General features: G+C 34.0%; 1 protein-coding gene across 2 annotated transcripts in view; it reads left to right on the forward strand.

The window, feature by feature from the left end:
• EPHA6 (EPH receptor A6) overlaps positions 1-22,396 on the forward strand; it is an 861,509-nt gene that overhangs the window by 351,014 nt on the left and 488,099 nt on the right. For both annotated transcript variants that reach the window (XM_042903083.1, XM_042903084.1), the window contains exon 4: positions 17,490-17,645. In XM_042903083.1, coding sequence (XP_042759017.1) covers positions 17,490-17,645 — 156 coding nt within the window. The remainder of the gene's footprint in view (positions 1-17,489; positions 17,646-22,396) is intronic.

Raw genomic sequence — 22,396 nt, forward strand, 5'->3', positions numbered from 1 at the left:
GGTTAGATAAAATCATATATAAGAGAATCATTACCTAGCACTTACTGTGTGTGGGATACTGCTTTAAAAATGTTGACTCAATTAAATTATCAAGATACCCTTATAAGAGCTGTTTTTACAACTATTTCATAGATGAGAAAATGAGACACAGAGAAGTTAACTTTCCTTAGGTCACATAGTTAATAAGTGGATGGGTCAAGCTTTTAATCCAACTTATCTGGCACTAGGGTTTCTGCCCCTAAATGTTACATTATATCTGAAATTGATAAAGGAAGGCCTGTATTCTTTTTTTTCTCCTTTCCTTTCCTTTCCTTTCCTTTCCTTTCCTTTCCTTTCCTTTCCTTTCCTTTCCTTTCCCTTCCCTTCCCTTCCCTTCCCTTCCCTCCCCTCCCCTCCCCTCCCCTCCCCTCCCCTCCCCTCCCCTCCCTCCTCTGCCCTCCCTTCCCTTCCCTCCTTTCTTTCTTTCTTTTTTCTTTTTTCTTTTTAGAGAAAGAGTTCACCTGAAACCAGGGAGAAGGGAAGAAGGTGGGGGGGGGGCGGAGAGAGAGAGAGAGAGAGAGAGAGAGAGAGAGAGAGAATCTTAAGCAGGCTCCATGCCCTTCGAGGATCCTGACATAGGTTTTGATTTCAGGGCCATGAGATTGTAACCTGAGCTGAAATCAAGAGTGGGACGCTTAAGTTGGACGCTTAACAAACTGAGCCACCCAGGTGCCCCAGGAAGGCCTGTATTCTTGAGAATTTAATATAGAGAAGCAGTTCCTGAATTCCTATGATAAATTATTATCCATCATTATGAGAAAAAGAAGAAGACCCTTAAATTCCATAAAAGGAATTTTGAAGAAATTAAAAGGAGATTTTATCACCCAAAGCCTTTTTATGCACTTAGCAGAAATGATTGAATAAACTAGCACACAGTATATGTTTATTGAGTGGATTCACATTAGAATAGGTTTCAAGTGGATTCACTTACAGTAGGTAGGTTTCCCCTACTAATCTTTAAGACAACTTGATTAGAGTGGTTTAGAAGAGATCATCTTCCTAAAAAATAAGAGGAAAAGAGAAGAAATTTTTGTTGGATATTTGGTAGAGCTATCTACCAGGCTTATATTTTTCTTAAAAGTACATGTAAAATTGAGCAATATATATGTGTATAACTCTGTTGTAAATCTTAGACTTACTTCAAACAATGAATTAGGTTACCACAAAATTAAATTCACTTGTCTCAAACAAAAACTTTTATTTTTCTGAGTTGGAAAATGTAGAAAGACTTCTTTCTCCTGAATTACCTTTCTTCCACAAAACAAACCTAATCCATGTTTAAAATTTAGTTTCTTTTTATCTGATTTACTTTGAAGGAATATAAAAGTTAAAAATATTGAGTATGAATATTTGGATAAAATCAGACATTGCAAAGCTTAAACATAAGTTTGTTAAATCCTAAAGTGCTTTTTTTGATTATATAAGATAGAATATATTCATTAAGTATAGTTACAGTTGCATACTATGCATTTAAAATTCCATTTATTGGAAAATGGAAATTCATCTATGAAATACATGACTGGCATCTTTGGCCATTACATCTGTCTTCCTGACTATTTAGAATACAAGAGAGTTTCTTTCTTGGCAGTATGAATGTATATGGACTGATTGATGTTAAAACATGGATCTAGCCTTCATCCATTGCTTATAATAGCTAGGTATCAACTAAATCCATTATACACATTATATTGTGCATCATACCAACAGGTAGATCTGTTTTCATCTCCATTTTACAGATGAGTAAATTCAGACTTGCAGGGGTTAAATAATTAACCAAAATAAACCTAAGGCAATGTATTTTAACCAGTGGGATTTGAATATAATATTTCTGTGTCAAAAGCTGCAAACCCTATTCACAATCATATAGAGTTTAACATCAGTAAGTATATTAAATATATTTAATAGGTATTTTTAAACTGTACTTAATCTCTACCTTGTTTGTTTCCATATCATTTTAAAAGTTACCTTTTTCATAGTGTCACTTTTTCCTCTTTTACCACCACCTGCTATGTTGTTGAATATTTCTTCTCAGGATCAATCCCTTTGTCTCCTACTTGGTCTCTTATCCCAGACTTCTTTAGTAGATTTGGTATGCTGTCAGCAGATTCAAGTTTGTTTGTTTGTTTGTGTATTTGTTTGTTTATTTTAAGTAGATTCCAGTTTAAACTTGTGTTCTTCAAGGTAAATATGTAATTTTTTTTTTTTTTAATTAGAGAGAGCATGAGCAGGGGAGGGGGCAGAGGGAGAGAGAGAGAGAGAGAGAGAGAGAGAGAGAGAATCTTAAGCAGGCTCTATGCTCAGCATGGAGCCCCATGCGGGGCTTAGTCCCAGTACCCTGGGATCATGACCTGAGTATAAATCAATAGTTGGATGTTCAACCAGTTGAGCCTTCCATGCACCCCAATATGAATTTTTTAAGCTATTTTATAAGACTCCTGATCATCATCCTCCATTAACTACTTTCTATCTCCTTTTCCACTGTCAGCTCTTTATTGTATCCAAGCTGGTTTCCTCTGTGATTTAGGAACTTGTGATACTTACTTTCACCTTTAGGTCTTTTTTTCTCATTCTTTTTTCCCATTTTACCTTTCACGGAAAAGGACCAGTTAAAATGCCACATCTCTAGGCTGATTTTAGCTACGGCACTCCATATTAACATGTTTCTTCTTGAAACTCCAGGCATGTATTATCCCTACCATTTATGAGGTATTTAATCATGTAGTGTCTAATATTCTCATATAACTTGAGGTGTATATTCATTACCTCTTCACTGCATCTTACACAATCTCTACCCACGACTTCTCTATTATATGCTGAGTGAATAGTAACTGTAGTCAATTATGCATTTACCAAAGTTGTTCCACTTGAGAATAATCAAAGGTGATTGTACTTGAAAATGCAGTATCAGCTAAATGGTTTTTGCAATAGCACTGTTATTTTTGTATTAATTTTTGTGTTTGCAAAGGTGCAAAAAGGGAAAATTACACATGCATTCAAATTAAAATATGCAGTCAAACATGGAAGCTGAATATATTTGTCAATACAGCAATTTGAGACAAAAGTTATAAAATTGTAGGCTTCAAAATAAAAGCCTGGATAACAATTTAGGATTAGTTTTTTAAATAGTGCTTGAATATATTTCTTTGATAACAGGTATAGTAAAATTTTATGTTAATTCCAGGTATCTTTTGCAAGTGTTCCTGCCTACTTAGACAAGTTGTATCAGAATACTTATAATTTAGTAATATTTACTGTATATTTAAACATTGATTTTGTAAGCCAAGGAATATCAAAGACCACAGATTTTTTTATTCATTTAGCAAATATTTATTGAGCACCTAATATATAATAAACACTATTAGAGAGTGAGAATTTCAACACAGAGTTAGTTTCTTCTCACAAGTGCTCATATACTGGTGTTGAGGTGGCCTTAGATAATCAAAGCACTGCAAAACAAATACCTGTTTTAATGGAGGCCTGTGTAATATGCACTTGGAACAGACATGAGACACAAATTGGCTTAAGTTGATAATGAAATGTTTTTGGCCTAACACCTATTTTGCCTAGGTATTTTAGAGTATGATCCAATTTGAGGAAATCTGATCTACATATGTATAAAATAGATTAATTAGAGAGTTTGGAGTTGCATAAAGAAAGATTTGCTAAGAATTACTCCACAGTGTTTAAAATATTTACACATGCCCAGATATAAAAGATTTACACAAGATTTTATAAGTACACAACTTCTGATTAATGGGATTTATAGCTAAAATTGAAAACTGCCTCTTTTAGTTCCAAATTGTCCAATAGAAACACTTTATATGGGTTCATGAAATGCTATAACTGGTGTTTCAGGAAAGCTCCTGCTTGTTATGAAAATTGGATTTATCCAAGCACCAGGTTACAGATGATCTGCCTGGGTGTAAAATCGTCACTTGGAAATTCAGGTTCAGGTCAATGGCATTAATATATAGAATGGCTCTTCATGCTGGAACTAGATATGAACCAAATTAAGAGACCATATTCTTGTCAGAAACATCACATCTGTAAAATCTGCATATCATAGTTTCTGTTGATTATATAGCCATGTAGAGCTTTTGCAAGCAATGTATTGGAGGTTCTGAATCTTAAGTTTCTGCTGTTGCTACATGCAGTATTTCACCCTTGAATGTGCCCTCATGATCCGTGAGAATCTGTTATATCTAAACCATGCTGAATCAGTGTAAGTACTCTACTTGTACTTGAAACTGGATGCTTTTCCAGTTTCCTTCAATTCAGTATTTCAGAGAACTCCAATGAAATGTAAACCAAGGTTTTGATAGCTTATTTTAAAGTGGTAATAGAAAGTGATAAAGTAACTATTGTTCAGTTACCCCATTAGTTGTTATTCAACATGCAAACATTGTGATACTGAATACAAAGTAAAACTGTGAAAGTATAATTATGAAATTCAAGCACTAGACAGTTTTACTGTAGAGGGTACTTATGGTGGAACTACATTGAAAACACCCATTCACATTTCAACTAGTGGTATAAATAACCATTTCAAGCTTCTATGGAAAAACAGATATTATCTGAATATTTACTAATGAAGAAGGTGAACTCAATGAAAAAGCTTATCAATTTTAAATCCTACTGTAGTACTTTATCTTTACAGTTTTTAAGAAGAGAAGGTAGTGAATATTTTGAGTGTCTACTCTGCCAAGCTTTATTCTATAATATTCTCACATAATTTTGACTAGTAAGTATATTAAGTATGTATAAAGGTAATCTGTAAGGCTTATATTTGAGCTTTTGCTATATCTGCAGTATTGTCCCAACGCAATAGCATATATAACATAAGTTGTTATGTTATTTACAACGTAGTTCTGTCACGAAATAAGAAATAACAGGTGCCAAAATGTGGAATGCAAATGATGATCATAATTGTAGGTTATTTAGGAGGAGATAAATATGTATAAGTATTGCCAGGAATATCTTCATGTATGTTCATATATCTGCCTATATACATATATAGGTGTATGTGCATATTTGTGTACATATATGAATATTCACATAATGACAAGGTATTGTCCCTAACAAAGTTTGGGCTAAAGAGTCAGAGAGGCCCAGTTTCAAATACTGGCTTGCTCATATAAGCTTGAGCAACCGTTAAAGCCTTTATCTCCTCATTTATAAGATGAAAATGTTAATACCTACATCTTTGGGTTTTTATAAGACTTAAGTAGAATGATGTTTGTAAAACACAGTGGATGATAAATTGTGATTATTATATCAATTATCAATATGATTAGTAACTCTATAAAAAGAATGTATGCTTTTCTTATTAGCAAAATTTTTAGTGTATAATTCAATAATGTTTACATTACTTTTCTATGCTATTCAGCTACAGAAATGCCACAAATACATGACAACGGGACATTCATGATTGTCAGATTGAAGAATGGATTGTTAAGTTTGTTGCTAAGCCAGAAGCAGATATGGTTGTCAAACTTCACAAACTTTAAAGTGTCAGAGTACTTGAGACAGAGCGGTGATGAGTGAGTTTGCTCAGAATGTTCAAATCATGTATGCATACAAGCCATTTTATTATGCATCTGTTCTTTAATTCTAGCTTGAAAGATAAAATGCCTTGCTTATTTTTTCCATAAAATGAGGTTGTCACAAAAGAATTTTATGATAAAAGTTGTGAAATACATGTTTATTTCTAATGGTCTGAGAAAAAAGCTATACTTGTTTTGCTTCTTACGAAAAAAGATAGTGTGTACGAAGACATAAAACCATTAGTTAAAACTGTTATCTGTCAATTAAATCCTACAAAAGAGTGATTTTTATTACAGCAGTTATTTATAATTCAAACACCATCACTAGTTGTCCTTTAAAAGTTGTAGTTCACTCCCTCACTGCTCTAGATTACAGAATAGATATGTTCTAGATATAATGAGTAACCAATATACCCTATGATGAGAACTCAGATTACAGATTAGAAAGGACTTGGGTTTTAACTTTGATTCTCCTACCATATGACCTTAAGCAAGTCTTCCAGTTAGTGTTTCATAAGAAAACATCCCCAAAAGTTACTGCCTTAAAACAGCAACTATCATTAAGTATGAAATTTGACAAAGTTTAGCAAAGACAGCTCATCTCTGCTTTATACAGCATTTGCTGAGGTGGTTATACAAGGACCTGGAGAATCTACATTACAGGGAGCTCACTCACCTTGCTGGCAAGATAGTACTGGTTGTCAGCTGGGTGCTGAGCCAGAGCTGTTGGCCAAGGGCCTCAGTTCTCCACATGGTCCTCTCCATGGCTGCTTGGCCTTCCTCTTGTCATGGTGGCCAGTTTCTAAATGTAAGTATCCCAAAAGGAAGAAACAGCTCTCACTTTTTATGACCTAGCCTAGGAAGTCACATAGACTCCCACTAGTCACAAACACATCCAGATTCAGGAGATGGGAAACATGGACCTGAAAGAACTTTTTGTGGGAAGGGCGCCCATGAGACATTGTCAGAAGAATGGGAGAGTGGGAGGAATTGTTGAGGCTGTTTCTGGAAAATACTATCTGCCTTAGAAAGTTACTTAATATCACTTAACTTCAGTTTTCTCATCAAAGTAGTAATGTGCTGGGCACCCTTCTGATCACTTTATACATATTAATTCAAATTCTCACAACAACCTCTGAGTTCAGTGCTATCATTTATCCCCATTTTCCAGACAAGGAAAATGATGCACAGAAAAATAAGTTGCCTGAAGTGACAGAATTGGTAAAATACAAGAACATAACTCAAAGCCAAATAATCTAGCTCCAAAGGCCACATTCTTTATTATCCTTTGTAACTAATTTTTATAAGCATACCTAAAAAATTGTGTACAAAATGTTTTTCACAGTTATCTGGCTCATTCTTAATGCTCAGTAACTATAAATAGTTTTGCTGTAGCTATTATTACTACTGTATATTACAGTGAATCATTGGGTATGTTCTCTGTGGGGATGGCTTTTCTTATTCATAAAAGTAAATTTAGGTTGGCTTAAGGAGTATAAAAGAAAGGAATGTTGAAGAAAAAGTTAGAAACTGTCATTACAGTTAGATGTCTAGAAAAAATAGTGAAATAAGAATAAGAATCTCTGATGAGGGAAGAAAAAGTTAAATGGCATCTCATTTCAGAATATCTGGAAATATGACTGATGCAACAAACACATTTTTAAAAGTCATGCTAAATATGGAGGAAGTTGTATTAATAATGTTTAATTAATAAGGCTTAATTTTAAGACTAAAATATACCTGAGAGTAACAAATTAATTAAAAATTATATTAGAAGATGAATATTAGAACACTGAAATGGTGATCTGTATTTAAAAAAATATGGTTAGCTTTTAATATTGTGCCAGTGTTATTGCCAGATTGCTTTCAAACTGGTGATGAATGGTAATAAAAATTAAAATGGTATCCAATCACAAAAAAACAGCTAATATAAACCTTTTGGTCTCCATACCCCCACTACCTTACTCTTTAGATGTAAGTACCTTACATCTTTAGAATTTTAACTGTGCATGTCACAAGCCTCAGACTACTAATGTATTTCTGACTTGACTTTCCAAGTAGTGCCCTGTTGTTGACAATTATGCATCTCTTGAAGGAATATGCTTTTTCAAATCATCTTTAACATATAAATTATAAATCTAAGAATGAGAAAAATGGTGGAAGATAAAACAAAGATCTGATATAGCCACTTTATGCTTGTTAATGGCAACTTGTGTGGATTTGCCTGTGTGTATCTTTTTATTTTATAAGTTACTATGTCATATAGTTAAAAAAATACTATTTAGTTTCTAGGTTTTTTACCTAACCAGAAGTTCAAAATCTTATTGCTAGTCTGAGACCAAAGTCACTAGTGGTCTTTTGGTTCAGTTCTCAGTCTTTGGTATGTTAAATAGAATGCCATCCCCATATGTGCAGTTTGGAAGCAAGCCCAGGAGTTCATAAACAAGCCTATGGGACTGATGTCTCAAGCTCCAGTCTCTCCACACTCTTCCCAGTACTCTCTGGTTCACTATGGCTCCTCATCAAGGTCTCTTGGCTACAAGGCTGGCTGAATCTTTATGTACTCCACTCTGGTGTGCAATTCATCAGCTGGATATGCATCCAGGGCCAAGTGAGATGATGGCAGAGAGAAAAAGGAATGCAATCAATGGGAGTTGACACTACCCTCTCTGAACTACAGTTTCAGTGAATGAAGAGGAGGTTTTCCCTTCTTAGGAATTTTGGCTCCTGTGGACTGTCATTACTGGCCACCATCACCACCACCAGCACCACCACATGATTATGTGAGGGATAGGCAGGAGAGAAGGGAAAAAAGAAAGAGAAGCAAAGGAGGAACAGATTTTCACATTCTCTCCTGAACATTAGGATTTGTGTTTCCCACTCCCAAAACCGTGATGAGCAGGCTTGTCCTGGACCTCTGTCTGTGACCTGGTGCCAACTTTTGGTGTTCAGTCCATTAAGTTTAGGCTCCAAGTGTTGGGGGAGGCAGGGGGGAGGGAAGGGAGAGAAGGAGAGAAAGATGGTGAACTCATCACCAACTCAGAAGTACTGCATATTTTGATCTTCTCCAATATACCTGCTTCAACTTACTTTTCAGAGTCCTCAAATATCTGCTGGGTATAGCGTGCTCCGATTTTGTAGATAAGCAAGAGAAAGAGGACATAGTTTGCTTATTCCATCCTTTTCAGAACCCAAAGCCCCTTCCTCTGATTCTTTAGGATAAAAGTTATGTAACCTACAATATAGTTTTGTAGGTATTTTGTTTTTTCTATTTGTTTATTCAAGAGAAAGTCCACTTTAGAAATTTCTTTGATGGAAGTTAGAAATTGGAATTAGTAACAGGGCAATTTTATATACCTCATCTTATGAGGACTTTATGGTAGTCCCCTATAAGGAAGGTTAGACTGAACATTTTGAAGCACAACCTACAAGTTTACTACTAATAGATTTGCATTTGGTCTTGAGATTTTCCTTGGATTGTTATTAATAGATTAAAGAAGCAAAATATCCATGGTTATTTACCCTTAGATTTTAGGTTTTTGTTTTCTTTTCTTTTTAGTTTTTAATTCCCCAATCTTTCCTGCCTTCTCTGCTTACATGATAGCAAAATTTAATTTTCATAACTGCAGAACAGCATCTAAGAAAGAAGTGATAATATTCCCTATCCCAGTTTCTTAAATTCATGAATTCTAATGTTTTGAGAAATGATGAAGATCACATATTTTACTGATAAGTCATTCAGGATTATCTAAACTTACAGACTATTGAACACTGATGAGAGAAAGGGAGTCAATTATATTAATAGCAGTTTCTGTCACACAAGATGCAATTCATATTTCATCAAATGGTGGGAACTGCATGATATGCCAACTAGGATTTCTTTTGGTCCTTTGTCTTAGAGTTCTCTGATAATGAAGATAAATCCCCAAAACATTGCTAGCTATGTATAGCCTCGCCATTCCTTTTTTAACATAATGTATGTATAAAACAGTTCGTACATTTCTTGATTTTGTTTTAGCAGAGACATGAATGTGTGTGTGTGTGAGAGAGAGAGAGAGAAAGTACTTTCAAACTGTATTTTAGGAATAAAAGACAATGAAATTTCAAAAATTTATAAGGGAAATTGCATTGCAGGGTACATACTTCATTAATATTAGTAGTATTTCAGTAACTATACTCATATAGAATGTGCCTTTAATACATGCTTTTTGTAAAAATTATTTTTACCTTATAATATGTATGAAATCTCTTATTATTTTGAGCATTTAAAATTCCTCAGATTATCAACATATTTTTGAAGCAGAAGACTTATGTTTTAATTTAGATTATTTATTATATAATTTTATGAGAATACTTATATATTTTGCATTTTATAGATCTACCATTATCAAATTACATTGCATTTATTCTTCCAGCACTGTTGCTATCTTTATAAGTAGGCACATGGAAACATTTAAACAAATATCTCATAAATAATGGCCTGATTGTAATTTGTTTATTTTAAACTAAATATACTCTAATTACATGATTAGAAATTTACTAAAGTGTAAACTTATTTGTTAAGCATAGTTGATTGAACATATCAGTTTACTTCCATTCCCTCAGGATACTTCATTAAAATGAGTAAGGGAACATAGAAGTACAGCAACAAGGACAAAGTAGGGGATGAAAGGAGTAGAAAATACCTCAGGTGAAAAAGGTCAACAAGTTAACAAAATTACAGAAATTAAAATCGAATGGAAGAGTGATGACTCACCTGGCAATAGATTTGGTATGCCTGTCTAATGGTATAGAAGCTACTTTCACTTTGTGCTATTCTGTTGGGTATATACCTAGGAGTAGGATTGTTATGTCAAAAGATATATCTATGTTCATCTATTGTAAATACTGCCAAACAGTTTCCCAAAGTGGTAGTACCAATTAAAAATCCTTCAACAATGTATGAGAGAGCTCATGTTGCTCCATATCCTCACCAACACTTAGTATTGTGTGTCTTTTTCACCTTAGGCAATCTGGTAGATGGTAGTTGTATTGCATTGTACTTTAAGGTAAGTTTTTCAAGTATGTCTTTGAGAAACTAACTAGGTGAATTTAGGATAAAAACATTATAAAACAGAGAAATATGAAGACAGTTAGAAAAATAATTCAAAATGATTAAAACAGTTTGATTTTTACTTGCAGCCAAGATTTAGTAACATCTGTTGCCTGAAAGAAACCTAGAAGACACATAAGATATATGAAAAAATCATTTTAAGACAATATATCAGATTATGAAAGATTGTGATCCCTGAGAGATGGGAAATAAAAAAGATAAAAGAGGAGAGCCGTACAACTATCCCATTTAGTGTCTTGAGAGAGTTTCCAGGCCGTGGTACAGGGAGGAGGGACCCTGATAGAAGCCAGTAGACTCCTTCTGTGGCTTAAGAAGACAGATCTGAGAGTCCATGTAGACCCAGACAGCTAGATTTCACAAAACAAAGTATGAAAAAGGAGAGTGCGTCCCTAAAAGAGAGCTCCAGAGAGCTGCAGACATTCCCATGAGTGTTCACCTGAGTTTGCTCATGAGCGAATAAACCAACAAAGGAGGTTAAATGAGATTGTAATAAGCATGCAGTTATTTAAAAAAAAAAAAAAAGAAGAAGAAGAAAACGGAACAAAGAACAGATGGGACAAATGGGGAAAAAGTAGCAAGATAGACTTAAATCTAGTAATGTCAGTAACTACATTAAATGTAAATACACTAAACATCTCAATTAAAAGAAAGAAGTTGTCAGATTAGAATTAAAAAAAAAATGCATGACCCAGAAAAGTGCTACCTGCAGGACATATACTTTAAATATCAAAATCCAGGGCACCTGGCTGGCTCAGTCAGTAGAACATGTGACTCTTGATCCTTGGGGTTTTAAGTTTGGGACCCACGTTGGGTATAGAGATTACTTAATAATAAAATCTTTAAAATAAATAAAATAAATATAAAAATGCAAATAGGTGAAAATAAAGGGATGCAAGGAAACTTTTGGAGTTGAATGTATATGTTCACTATCTTGGTTGCAGTTAAATATTCATAGTTGTATACATAAGTCAAAATTCTTCCATTTGTTCCCTTTACATGTACCTGCAGGTTTTTTCATGTCAAGTACACCATAATAAAACTGTTAAAAATAATATGGTGTGTGTGGGGAGAAGAAGTCTAAAATTTATGTAACAGTGGAAGTTGAGTTTGGAAAAACAGGTGTGAGCTCAACTCTGAAGCAATTTAAATGCTAAACTGAATTTGGACTTTATGCTAGAGACCAGGTGTTAACAAACATGTTCCGTAAAGGGCCAGGTGGTATACATTTTAGGCTTTGCAGGCCAAGAGTCAAAATCAATGTTACCATGTACCTATGTAATCATTTAAAAATCCACAAGCTATTCTTAGCTCACAAGCTTTACCAAACCAAGGGCTAGGACAGATTTGGCCAAAGGGCAATGTTTGCCAGCTCCTACTTTTTTGACAATAGACAGCAGCATGGTCATCTCTACGATTTAGTAATGTAACTGGTAGTAACTATGGCACAGATTTGAGCAAGGAGAAAGCAGAGGCAAGCAGATGAGATGAATACAGTAGTACAAGAAATACAGATTTACATAATAAGGTTATAATATTATGGAAGGAAACTAAAAAATAGAATCACGATAGAACTTCTTTATCCATTCATCTGTTGAAAAGCACTTAGGTTGTTTCTGTATCTTGGCTGTTGTGAATAATGCTGCAATAAATACGAGAGTGCAGTTATCTTTTTGATACCCTGTTTTCATTTCCTTTGGATAAATACTCAGAAGTGGGATTACTGGATTATATGGTAATTCTATTAATTTTTTGAGAAACTATACTGTTTCCCATAGTGGCTTAAATAATTTATGTTCCCATCAACAATGCAGAAGAGTTCCTTTTTCTCCACAGCCTCACTAACACTTGTTATTTTTTGTCTCTTTGATAATAGCCATTCTAGCAAATATGAAGTAATATCTCATTATGGTTTTGATTTGCGTTTTTCTGGTGGTTAATGATGTTGAGCATCTTTTCATGTGTCCGTTGGCCATTTGGATGTCTTTTGGGGGGAAATGTCTATTCAGTTCCTATAGTCATTTTTTAATCCAATTACTTTTTTGTTGTTGAGTTGCATGTATTCTTTATAAATTTTGAATATTAACATCTTATCAAATAGATGGTTTGCCTTTTCATTTTGTTGCTTGTTTCTTTTGGTGTGCAGAAGCATTTAAGTTTAATGTAGTCCTATTTGTTGATTTTTACTTTTGTTGCTTCTGCTTTTGTTGTCCTATCCAAAAAATTTTTGCTAAAACCAACATCAGGGAGCTTTTCCCTATTGTTTCTTCTAGGAGTTTTATAGTTCCAGGTCTTATATTTAATATATCCTTAAGCTATTTCAAGTTAATTTTTGTGAGTGGTGCGAGATAGGGATCCAATTTCATTCTTCTCTTTGTGGTTTCTAGTTTTCCCAATACAATTTATTGAAAATACTATCCTTTCCCTATTGCATATTCTTGGTTCCCTTGTCAAAGATTAGTTGACCATATATGAAAGAATTTATTTCAGGTCTCTCTGTTCTATTCCATTGGTCTGTTTGTATTCTTATGCCAGTAACTTACTGCTTTGATGACTATAGCTTTCATTATAGTTTGGAATCAGGGAGTGTGATGCCTCCAGTTTTGTTTGTTTGTTTGTTGGTTGGTTTCCAAATTGCTTTGGCTGTTGGAGGGTTTGTTGTTGTGGTTGTTGTCGTTCCATACAGATTTTTAGGAATTTTTTTTCTGTATCTGTGGAAAATGTCATTAGAATTTTGATAGGACTTGCATTGAATACATAAATGACTTTGGGTAGTATGGAAATTTTAACAATTAATTCTTCTGATCCATGAACATGGAATATCTTTTCATTTGTGTCTTCTTCAGTTTCTTTCATCAAAGTTTTGTAATTTTCACCATATACATATTTCACGTCTTGGTTGAATTTATTCCAACGTATTTCATTGTTCTTGATGCTATAATGAATGGGATTATTATCTTTCTTTTTATGCACAAAGTCATAAAATGGATAGAAAAATGTACATAAAAACAATAAATATAACTGTAATATTGCTAATAAACAGCTCTTACAAATTAATAGAAATATCAAACACATGCAGTACTGACATACATTGGAAAATACTCTTATCTACAGTGGTTTGTTTTTGGAAATGAATTTTACATTCCCTATAATTAGATAAATTAAAAAGTGATAGAGAAGAAGAAAACAATTTAAAAGTTCTTAAGGCTTAGGTACTGATATCTCATCTGTAACAGAAATACAAACAAAATCTAGAATCACTAACGAATGAATATATAGAATGTTTATTACATTTAGAGTTCTAGTAATTTCATACTAGACATTAGTGAATTATTTATTCATTTACTCATTAAATTTTTCAAACCTCTGTAAAAACTAAATATATACTTGAAATATGCTAAGCATTATGGATATATGCCCATGTCTGGCTTGTGGCAGTTACAAGAAATTGAGGTGATAAACGTCACAAAGTAGTTATAATCTAATATGATTCAAGCTAAAAGAGAAGTATATGTTGTGTGCCATTACTGCGTACTACATAAAGAGAATGTGACTACCTAGAACAATGGCTTTCTAACATTATTAACAGCATTATCCATTGTTTTTAAATGAAATATTATATGAAACCTTAATATTAAGGTGAGTAATATTTTAATAATTCAAATGTATTTTTATAACTTCAACGTTTTAAAATTTTTAAAGGAAATTTTTATGTGTATTCAAATGAGAGATAAGTTTGAGAGTGGCAGTACCAATATCCAACTTGTATTTGTATTTTTTGTGGTGATAAAATTTTCAAATTCATGTGGATAATAATTTCAAATGGAAAAGATTTGTTTTGTTTTATAGCTAGCTCATCTGGAGGTATTAGAATAATTAGTTTTGAGCTGCAGTTGAATCACTTTCTATATCTTTACTCACTTCTTCCATCTCTTATAGTAAAGCAAAAAAACAAAAAACAAAACCCTAAATTTTTGGTAAGATGAATTATACTATGATCAGAACATGCACTAAGTAGAAATGTATAATCGTCTGCAGGAATTAAGTTAACAGAGTATTCACACTCTGTTCAATTCAGTGCAAAAAAAAAAAAGAAAATGTATTGAACACCTACTTTATGATAATCAGTGTTACCAGTCTGTCCTTTAGAGCCTTCAGCCATTACACAAGTGCATGTCATGGTGCTGTTGAAAAGAGTAACAGAGGTGCCCCTGGATGGCTCAGTTGGTTAGGCACCTGGCTCTGGTTTTGGCTCAGGTCATGATTTCACAGTTTGTGAGTTCGAGCCCAGCATGGAGCTCTGCCCTGATAGCATTGAACCTGCTTGGGAATCTCTCTCTTTCCTTCTCTCTATTCCTCCCCCGCTCATATGTGCCCTTCCTCATTCTCTCTCCTCTCTCTCTCTCTCAAAAGAAATAAAAAACGAAAGAGGTAACAGGATGGTTAACCCTCAAGCTGGATCCAGGGTTAATTATATATTATTTACATATATTATATTATATATTATGTTAGGGGTTAATTATATATTATTTACATAGTCTAAATTTTGACAGGCTTAGAGAAATATTTTAATGATACGGTGTTTGTATTGATTAGTGACATAGTATTAATTTATCAGCTAGTTAGAGAATAGACTGTGGTTGATATTTATTATGTATCACCACTTAGAGCTTCATTGATAGTGAATAACCAAATTTTTAATAGTAATTTTACTGTACAGAATTGATCATTTTACTTCTATTGAATTGCTAGGTGATTTATGATAAATGTTACTATAAAAGGAAACATTAACTATCCAAAATAATCCATTTACAGCAAATGTGTGTGTGTGTGTGCATGTACGTGCACATCTTGTGGTTTATGCCCTCCTAGAGGATGAGTCACTGGTGCATAGTATACTACTGGTATAAGTTGAATTGCAGTCATTTAGATCTGTAGGAATATTCATCAAAATGTACCTAGAGAAAGACACATAGTTATTTTGGGGGGATTCATTAAATTTACCTAAAAAAAATAAGTGGCATTTTTTTCTTTCTCTCCTGAATATATAAGCGGAAACCTTATTAAGAGATTATTGTTAAGATTCTTGTGTATTTCTAAAAAGAGGATTTTGTGAAAATGAATTGGATTAAAAAAAGTTTTTAAAACATTTTTAAAAAACATAATACATTATTCTTTATTTTGTTTAGCAGTGTTTATATATAAATATTTTAATGTTTAATTTTGAAAGATCACAAGCAGGGAAGGGGCAGAGAGAGGGGTACAGAAGATCCGAAGGACTCTGTGCTGACAGCAGAGAGCCCGATGTGGGGCTTGAACTCATAAACCGCAGTATCATGACCTGAGCCTAAGCTGGAGGCTCAACCGACTGAACCACCCAGGTGCCCCTAACAGTGTTAATTTAAAAACTAATCAGCTGTGGTTTGTTTGAGACCAGAAACAACTAAGACTACCCGCTCCTCCTTCAGGACCTTGGCTGCATACCTAGCATAGGATCCTTTTTTTAGAGCCTCCATTCCTGTGAACATGTACACTGTAAACGACAACATGGATTTAATAAGCAAAGAGCAAATGAGGTCCAATAAAACATTTCATCACATAGTGATTTTTTTTAATTTACTTATTTGGGGACACCTGGGTGGCTCAGTCGGTTGAGCATCTGACTTTAGCTCAGGTCATGATCTCACAGTCCAGTCCGTGAGTTCGAGCCCCACATTGGGCTCTGTGCTGACAGCTTGGAGCCTCGAGCCTGCCTCACATTCTGTGTCTCCCCGTCTCTCGGCCCCTCCCCTGCTTGTGCTCTGTCTCTCTCTGTCTCTCAATAATAAATAAATGTATAAAAAAATTTTTAATTTACTCATTTGCTTACATTTTCATGGTTCTTGCCATATGTGTATAGTACATATACTTTATTTACTTAATATTTTGTCTGCCTACTTTTGAAATTAGTTCAAAATTTTTAAATGAATGTATTTCAGTATAATAAACAGAAAAATATTTTGCCATAAAAAAATAAAAACAAACATGGGGCGCCTGGGTGGCTCAGTCGGTTAAGTGTCCGACTTCGGCTCAGGTCATGATCTCACAGTTCGTGGGTTCGAGCCCCGCATCGGGCTCTGTGCTGACAGCTCAGAGCCTGGAGCCTGCTTCACATTCTGTGTCTCCCTCTCTTTCTGCCCCTTCCCTGCTCATGCTGTGTCTCTCTGTCTCAAAAATAAATAAACATTTAAAAAAAATTAAAAAAAATAAAAACAAACATGATAAAAATAAAACAATGTTTTCAAACTATAGGTAGATCTTGCTAAACTCTGAACATAAGGCCAGCTTTCCTTTTGTTAAAAAAATAAAAAGCACCAATAGGACACGTGTTAAGATATACCAGCACCACACTAGGACTTTTTCCTTTAGTACTCAGAAGGACTGAAGAAGAAACAGAATGCAAATACATTTTAAACAGTGTGATTCAATGTTATTTAATGCTATCTCCAAGAACTACACAAAATCATTTCCCTTACTGCTAGTTTAAGGGCATCCCTATGCTCTGGTAGACAATTTATTTTGTATATGTTTGTTTCAGGTATGCTTTCTAAAATTAGCTTCCTGAGCTGAAATGTGAAGTTATCATTATATTACTAATTTTGAATAACTAATTTCATTAAATGTTACCATATATTGACTCTTCTGTATATGTGTGACCCAGAACTCTGAGATTAAAGTGTGTATAAATTAAAGTATGTTGTACATGTGCAAATGAACTCTAGAAATAATAACAAAAATTATTTTTCCTGTTTTTACAGCTTGCAGACCAGGATTCTATAAAGCATTTGCTGGGAACACAAAATGTTCTAAGTGCCCTCCACACAGTTTAACTTACATGGAAGCAACTTCTGTCTGTCAGTGTGAAAAAGGTTACTTCCGAGCTGAAAAAGACCCACCTTCCATGGCATGTACCAGTAAGTCTACACATTTTCCATTTGGAAATCCTGTTTTCAACCCTTTTGGCCCCTTCATTCTAAATTGTTTTTTAAAAAGATATACAAAATCCTGTAGCAACAGTGTTTTTTGTCTTTGATAGCAGTGAAGAAGAAAGTTTCTCTTTCTTCTCAGCATAACTGCTTTTCATCTGCCTGCAAAGAAAGTGTTTATTCCTCAGAATTCACGTTGACCCATGACATGCAAATCCCAGTGCTGGTCTGAGACCCTGAAAATTTTCCCGAACCTTAGTCTGTCCTTAGGAGGTTAAAGCAGTTTAAGGCTACCCAAGAATTTATAAGCAAAACTTGTTCTTTGCTTCACCCTTATCCATTTTAAGGCACATCAATTTAGGACCATCAAGTTTACTATGTGTGTTGGGGAGCGGTGGGGCTTTCAGACAGAACTTTTAAAGTTATTATGCTATTGTTTTGCAGAAAAGTTCTAGTTTTCCTTGACATTTGTCTTTAAGGGAAGGTATTTTTTTGGTTTGTCCACATTTCACCTCTCACATTCTCTCTAGTTTTGGGGTTGAAACCAATAGAATATTAAATTTAAATGTGAAGGTTATTTTAATGCATGCACTGAGAGTTTTAAATTATTTGTACTCTTTTATTATAAAGTATTGTGAAATATAGTTTACATTTAAAAAGTAAAATGAAGCCTATTAATGCATTGCTAAGCTATGCAAAAGTAAAATGTCACCTCTTAGATAGCTATAAAAGTCTTGTTAAATACATAAATAAGATATTATAGTGAAAATTTGCCCTTCTGTTTGATGAATTGGTGCCAAACTATTGCTTATCTTATGCAATTCCATAAAGGCAAAAATAGATTGAGAATTATATAATGTTAAATATCCCTTAGAGACGATGGTGATGTCCCATTTCTTTTAACTGATGCAGTTTGTAGATTTATCTTCATTACTACAGACGTTAATATAAAATATTTGTATAGAACCCATTTAATAAAAATGTAACACATTCATTAGCAGATGTAAATTTTGCCTTCTGATTGTGAATACTGAGTGACCATTTTCTTCAGAAAATTGTAGCCTGGGAGATTACTACTTGGCATTTTTTCATTGGAATATATTTTAACTTAATAAATAGGAAGAGGAAAATTCAAAATATATTTTTCTTATCTAATTATGGAAATAATTTTTAGTAGGAAAATCTTGCTGTTACTATACACATGAAACCTCCTTGCATGGTTACTGTATATTATTATATTGTGGACAGCAGACTTCAACTTAGGTAAATGGTGGTATTTCATATGGGTACAGTACTGCTAGGCAAGTATTTCTCAAAACCTGTATTGGAAACTGGGTGGAACTTTGTAGGTGAGTGATAGAGGATAATTTTTTCTTTTTATTCTTAGGAGGCCATAAATAGACAATTGACAAATTGAAGGAATACCCTTCAGTAAGGTAGCAGGGTAGACTTGCAGTTCTTTGGAGTCAGAGTCTGGTTAAAGAAATAAATATCGGATGCAACATGGTCTATGAAGCTGATAAACAAGTCAGTCATTGAATCAGAGATGTGTACTTATCAGCTTTGTGTTTATGTTTTTAAGGGTTATTTCTTTTAAAAATATCTCCTTTTTTATCCTTGGTATATAAATTATGTTTATATGTTTTTATTTTTTTATCTTTTGTATGTTTTAATTTCATTTTAATCAGTAGATATCATTTGCCAGGGAACTGTAATTGTCTGATCTTTTGCCATCTTTATTAATGTCTTGTTCATGATGGATTTATTTTATTTTATTTCATTTCATTTCATTTTATTTTAATTCCAGTATAGTTAACATACAGTGTTACATTAGTTTTAGGGGTGCAATATAGTGATTCCACAATGCCATACATCACCCGGCGCTCATTGTGGCAATGCTAGTCACAGCTCTCCAAGCGGAAGCAGAGGAAGGTTTGATACTGGTTATTGTTGGGCAGAGTTTTAGAGAACGGCATAGAGGTTGGCATCAAAAATTGAAAGAGAAGACCCTCCTAAAAGAGGTGAAAGCTTTAGTCAGATCTCCCTAGTCAAGCCCTAGGAGGCTCCCCTCTCAAGGCTTCTCTGTGTTACTTCCTTAAGGACTTCTGTGTGATGTTATAACAAAGACTTAGCATAGTGTATTTAAGCTCACCATCTTTGAGTCAAATTATCTGTGCATGATTCTCGGTGTTGGTACTTCGTGACTGTGTAACCTTGGGCAAATTCTCTTCGCCTCAGTTATCTCATGCATAGTGATAATAACAGTACTGTTATTAATAACAGTATGTAACTCATTCTGTAGTTACAATGATTAAATAAGTTAATAGCTGAAAAGTGCTAAGAACAATACCTAGCACATAGTAGGTGCTACGTACATGTTTGTTTAGCACAGAAAGCTGTTCTTTTACAGTTCATTTTGAAATAGGTTTTGATCAGCTAGTATTCAAACTATTACACAGTTTATGGTTGATACTACTATACTAGGCTCATGGATTCCATCATCTGCATTCCTACAAATTGAAAATATGTATATACTGAATTCTTGACCTTTTCACAAAATACATTAAGTCCTGTACCTCCATTGCCTATCTAATAGGCAGGTTTTCTGAAACACAGTCTGACTAGGGTGAGAGACCCTAACAGTTATTACAATATATACAGAAAAGGTAAGGAGCATAAACTCCAAAGTATCATTACTCCTAAATATCATAAACTTAGATTGTTAGGGAAGAAAAATCAGAAAATGACAAGGCAGGAGATCATTGAACAATCAGACTTAAGAGGACCAGGATAAGTTCACTGAGATCTAGAACATTTGAGGCCAAGAATCAAGCAATCAGCCTTTCCTATCTTTCATTAATCACAAACAATAGCCACATTTTAATAGATACTTGCTTTCTTAACTGCTATATCATGTATCTATGAATTAGACATTCTTTATTACCTTTGTTCCAATAGTGTATTATCTAAAGTGCAGAATTTGGGTTAGTTAAGCAGTCAGTGCCATCACTTTCTGGGATTTTTGTCAGTCTTAGCATTTGAAACTGCATTCAGAGAATTTTTTAGGGATTTAAAAGGAGGCATATTTTCCCTTAGTATCAGAGGCATAGAGATTTTAAATGTATGAGTTTAAAAGAAAGTGAAGGACTGAAATGTTGGAAATGATAAACCAGGACATTTGGCTAGTAAATGGCCTGCTAGGGAAAGATTTTATATATAGGTATAGTATGTGATCATATAATTGATATGATTTTAAGGACCGTAAGAAGTCTTCCACTGCTCCTTAGTGCCATCATCAAAACTGTAACAGCAACCCTTAAAAATGTAATTTCACCATTAAGAGTTTTTATGATTTCTTTGCATTTTCAATGTAGAGATAGGTATCTTTTTATTTCATAATCTTGAGACACATCATATGTAAAATTTATTCACATAAAAAGTTGTATTAAGATTTTATTCTTTTAGAGCAGTTTGAGATTCACAACAAAACTAAGAGAAAATGTAGAAATTTCCCATAAACCTCCCTGCTCCCAGATATGCATAGCATCCCCTATTATCTGCATCTTCTACCAAAATGGTACATTTCTACAATTGATGAACCTACATTGACATATCCTAATCACGTAAAGTCTACAGTTTACATTAGAGTTCACTCTTGGTGTCATACATTCCATGGGTTTTGAAAATGTGTAAGGGCATGTATCCATCATTGAAGTATCTTACAGACTATTTTCAATGCCCTAAAACACCTCTGTGCCCCACCTATCCATATCCTCTACCCCCTAACTTCTGGATACCACTTATCTTTTTACTGTCTCCATACCTTTTGCCTTTTCCAGAATGTCATATAGTTGGAATCATACAGTATGGCTTCTTTCACTTAGTGATATGCATTTAAGATTCCTCCATGTCTTCCATGGCCAGATAGCTCATTTCTTTTTAGTGCTGAATAATATTCCATTGTCTGGATGTGACATAGTTTACTTATTTACTTCCTGCAGGACAACTTGGTTGCTTCCCAGTTTTGACAGTTATGAATAAGCTGCTGTAAATGTGCATGTGGAGGTTTTTGTGTGGACATAAGTTTTCACTTTAGGGTAGATACTAAGGAGTGTGATTGCTGGGTTATATGGTAGGAGTATGTTTAATTTTGTTAAGAAACTACCAAACTACCATTTTGTATTCCTACCAATAAAGAATGAGAGTTCCTGTTGCTCCACATCCTTGCCATCATTTGGTGATGTCAGTATTCTGGACTTTGACCATTTCTAATAGGTGTATAGTAGAATCTCATTGTTGTTTTAATTTGTAATTTTTCCCTGTTGACATGTAATGTGGAGCGCCTTTTCATATGCTTTTCGTCATCCATCTATCTTCTTTGAAGTGGTGTCCCCATAAACAAGTGGTTACAATGAAAACAAATGATGCCTTACATTCAAAGTTAATTCTTCCAATGGTGGTGGGCAGGAGAGTGACCTGATCTTCAACCTATTGGACATGGCTATTGTAGTTTCCTTCTTTGCCATTTAGTTTCCACTAACTCCTTCCTCACAACCTATAAGTATATTTGAATTTCTGTCATTAAAAGAATACTCCAAGTCTAAAATTTTTTCTCCACAAAAAATATAATCTTGTTAAAGCAGACTTTATTGGCTATGGTTACTTCTCCATTTTTTATTTGCTTTTTACTCTACTGTATTAAGATTTTTGCTCTTCACTCTAGGAGAGCAATCAGATTT

This window comes from Panthera leo, chromosome C2 (assembly GCF_018350215.1).
Source record: "Panthera leo isolate Ple1 chromosome C2, P.leo_Ple1_pat1.1, whole genome shotgun sequence".
NCBI lineage: Eukaryota > Metazoa > Chordata > Mammalia > Carnivora > Felidae > Panthera > Panthera leo.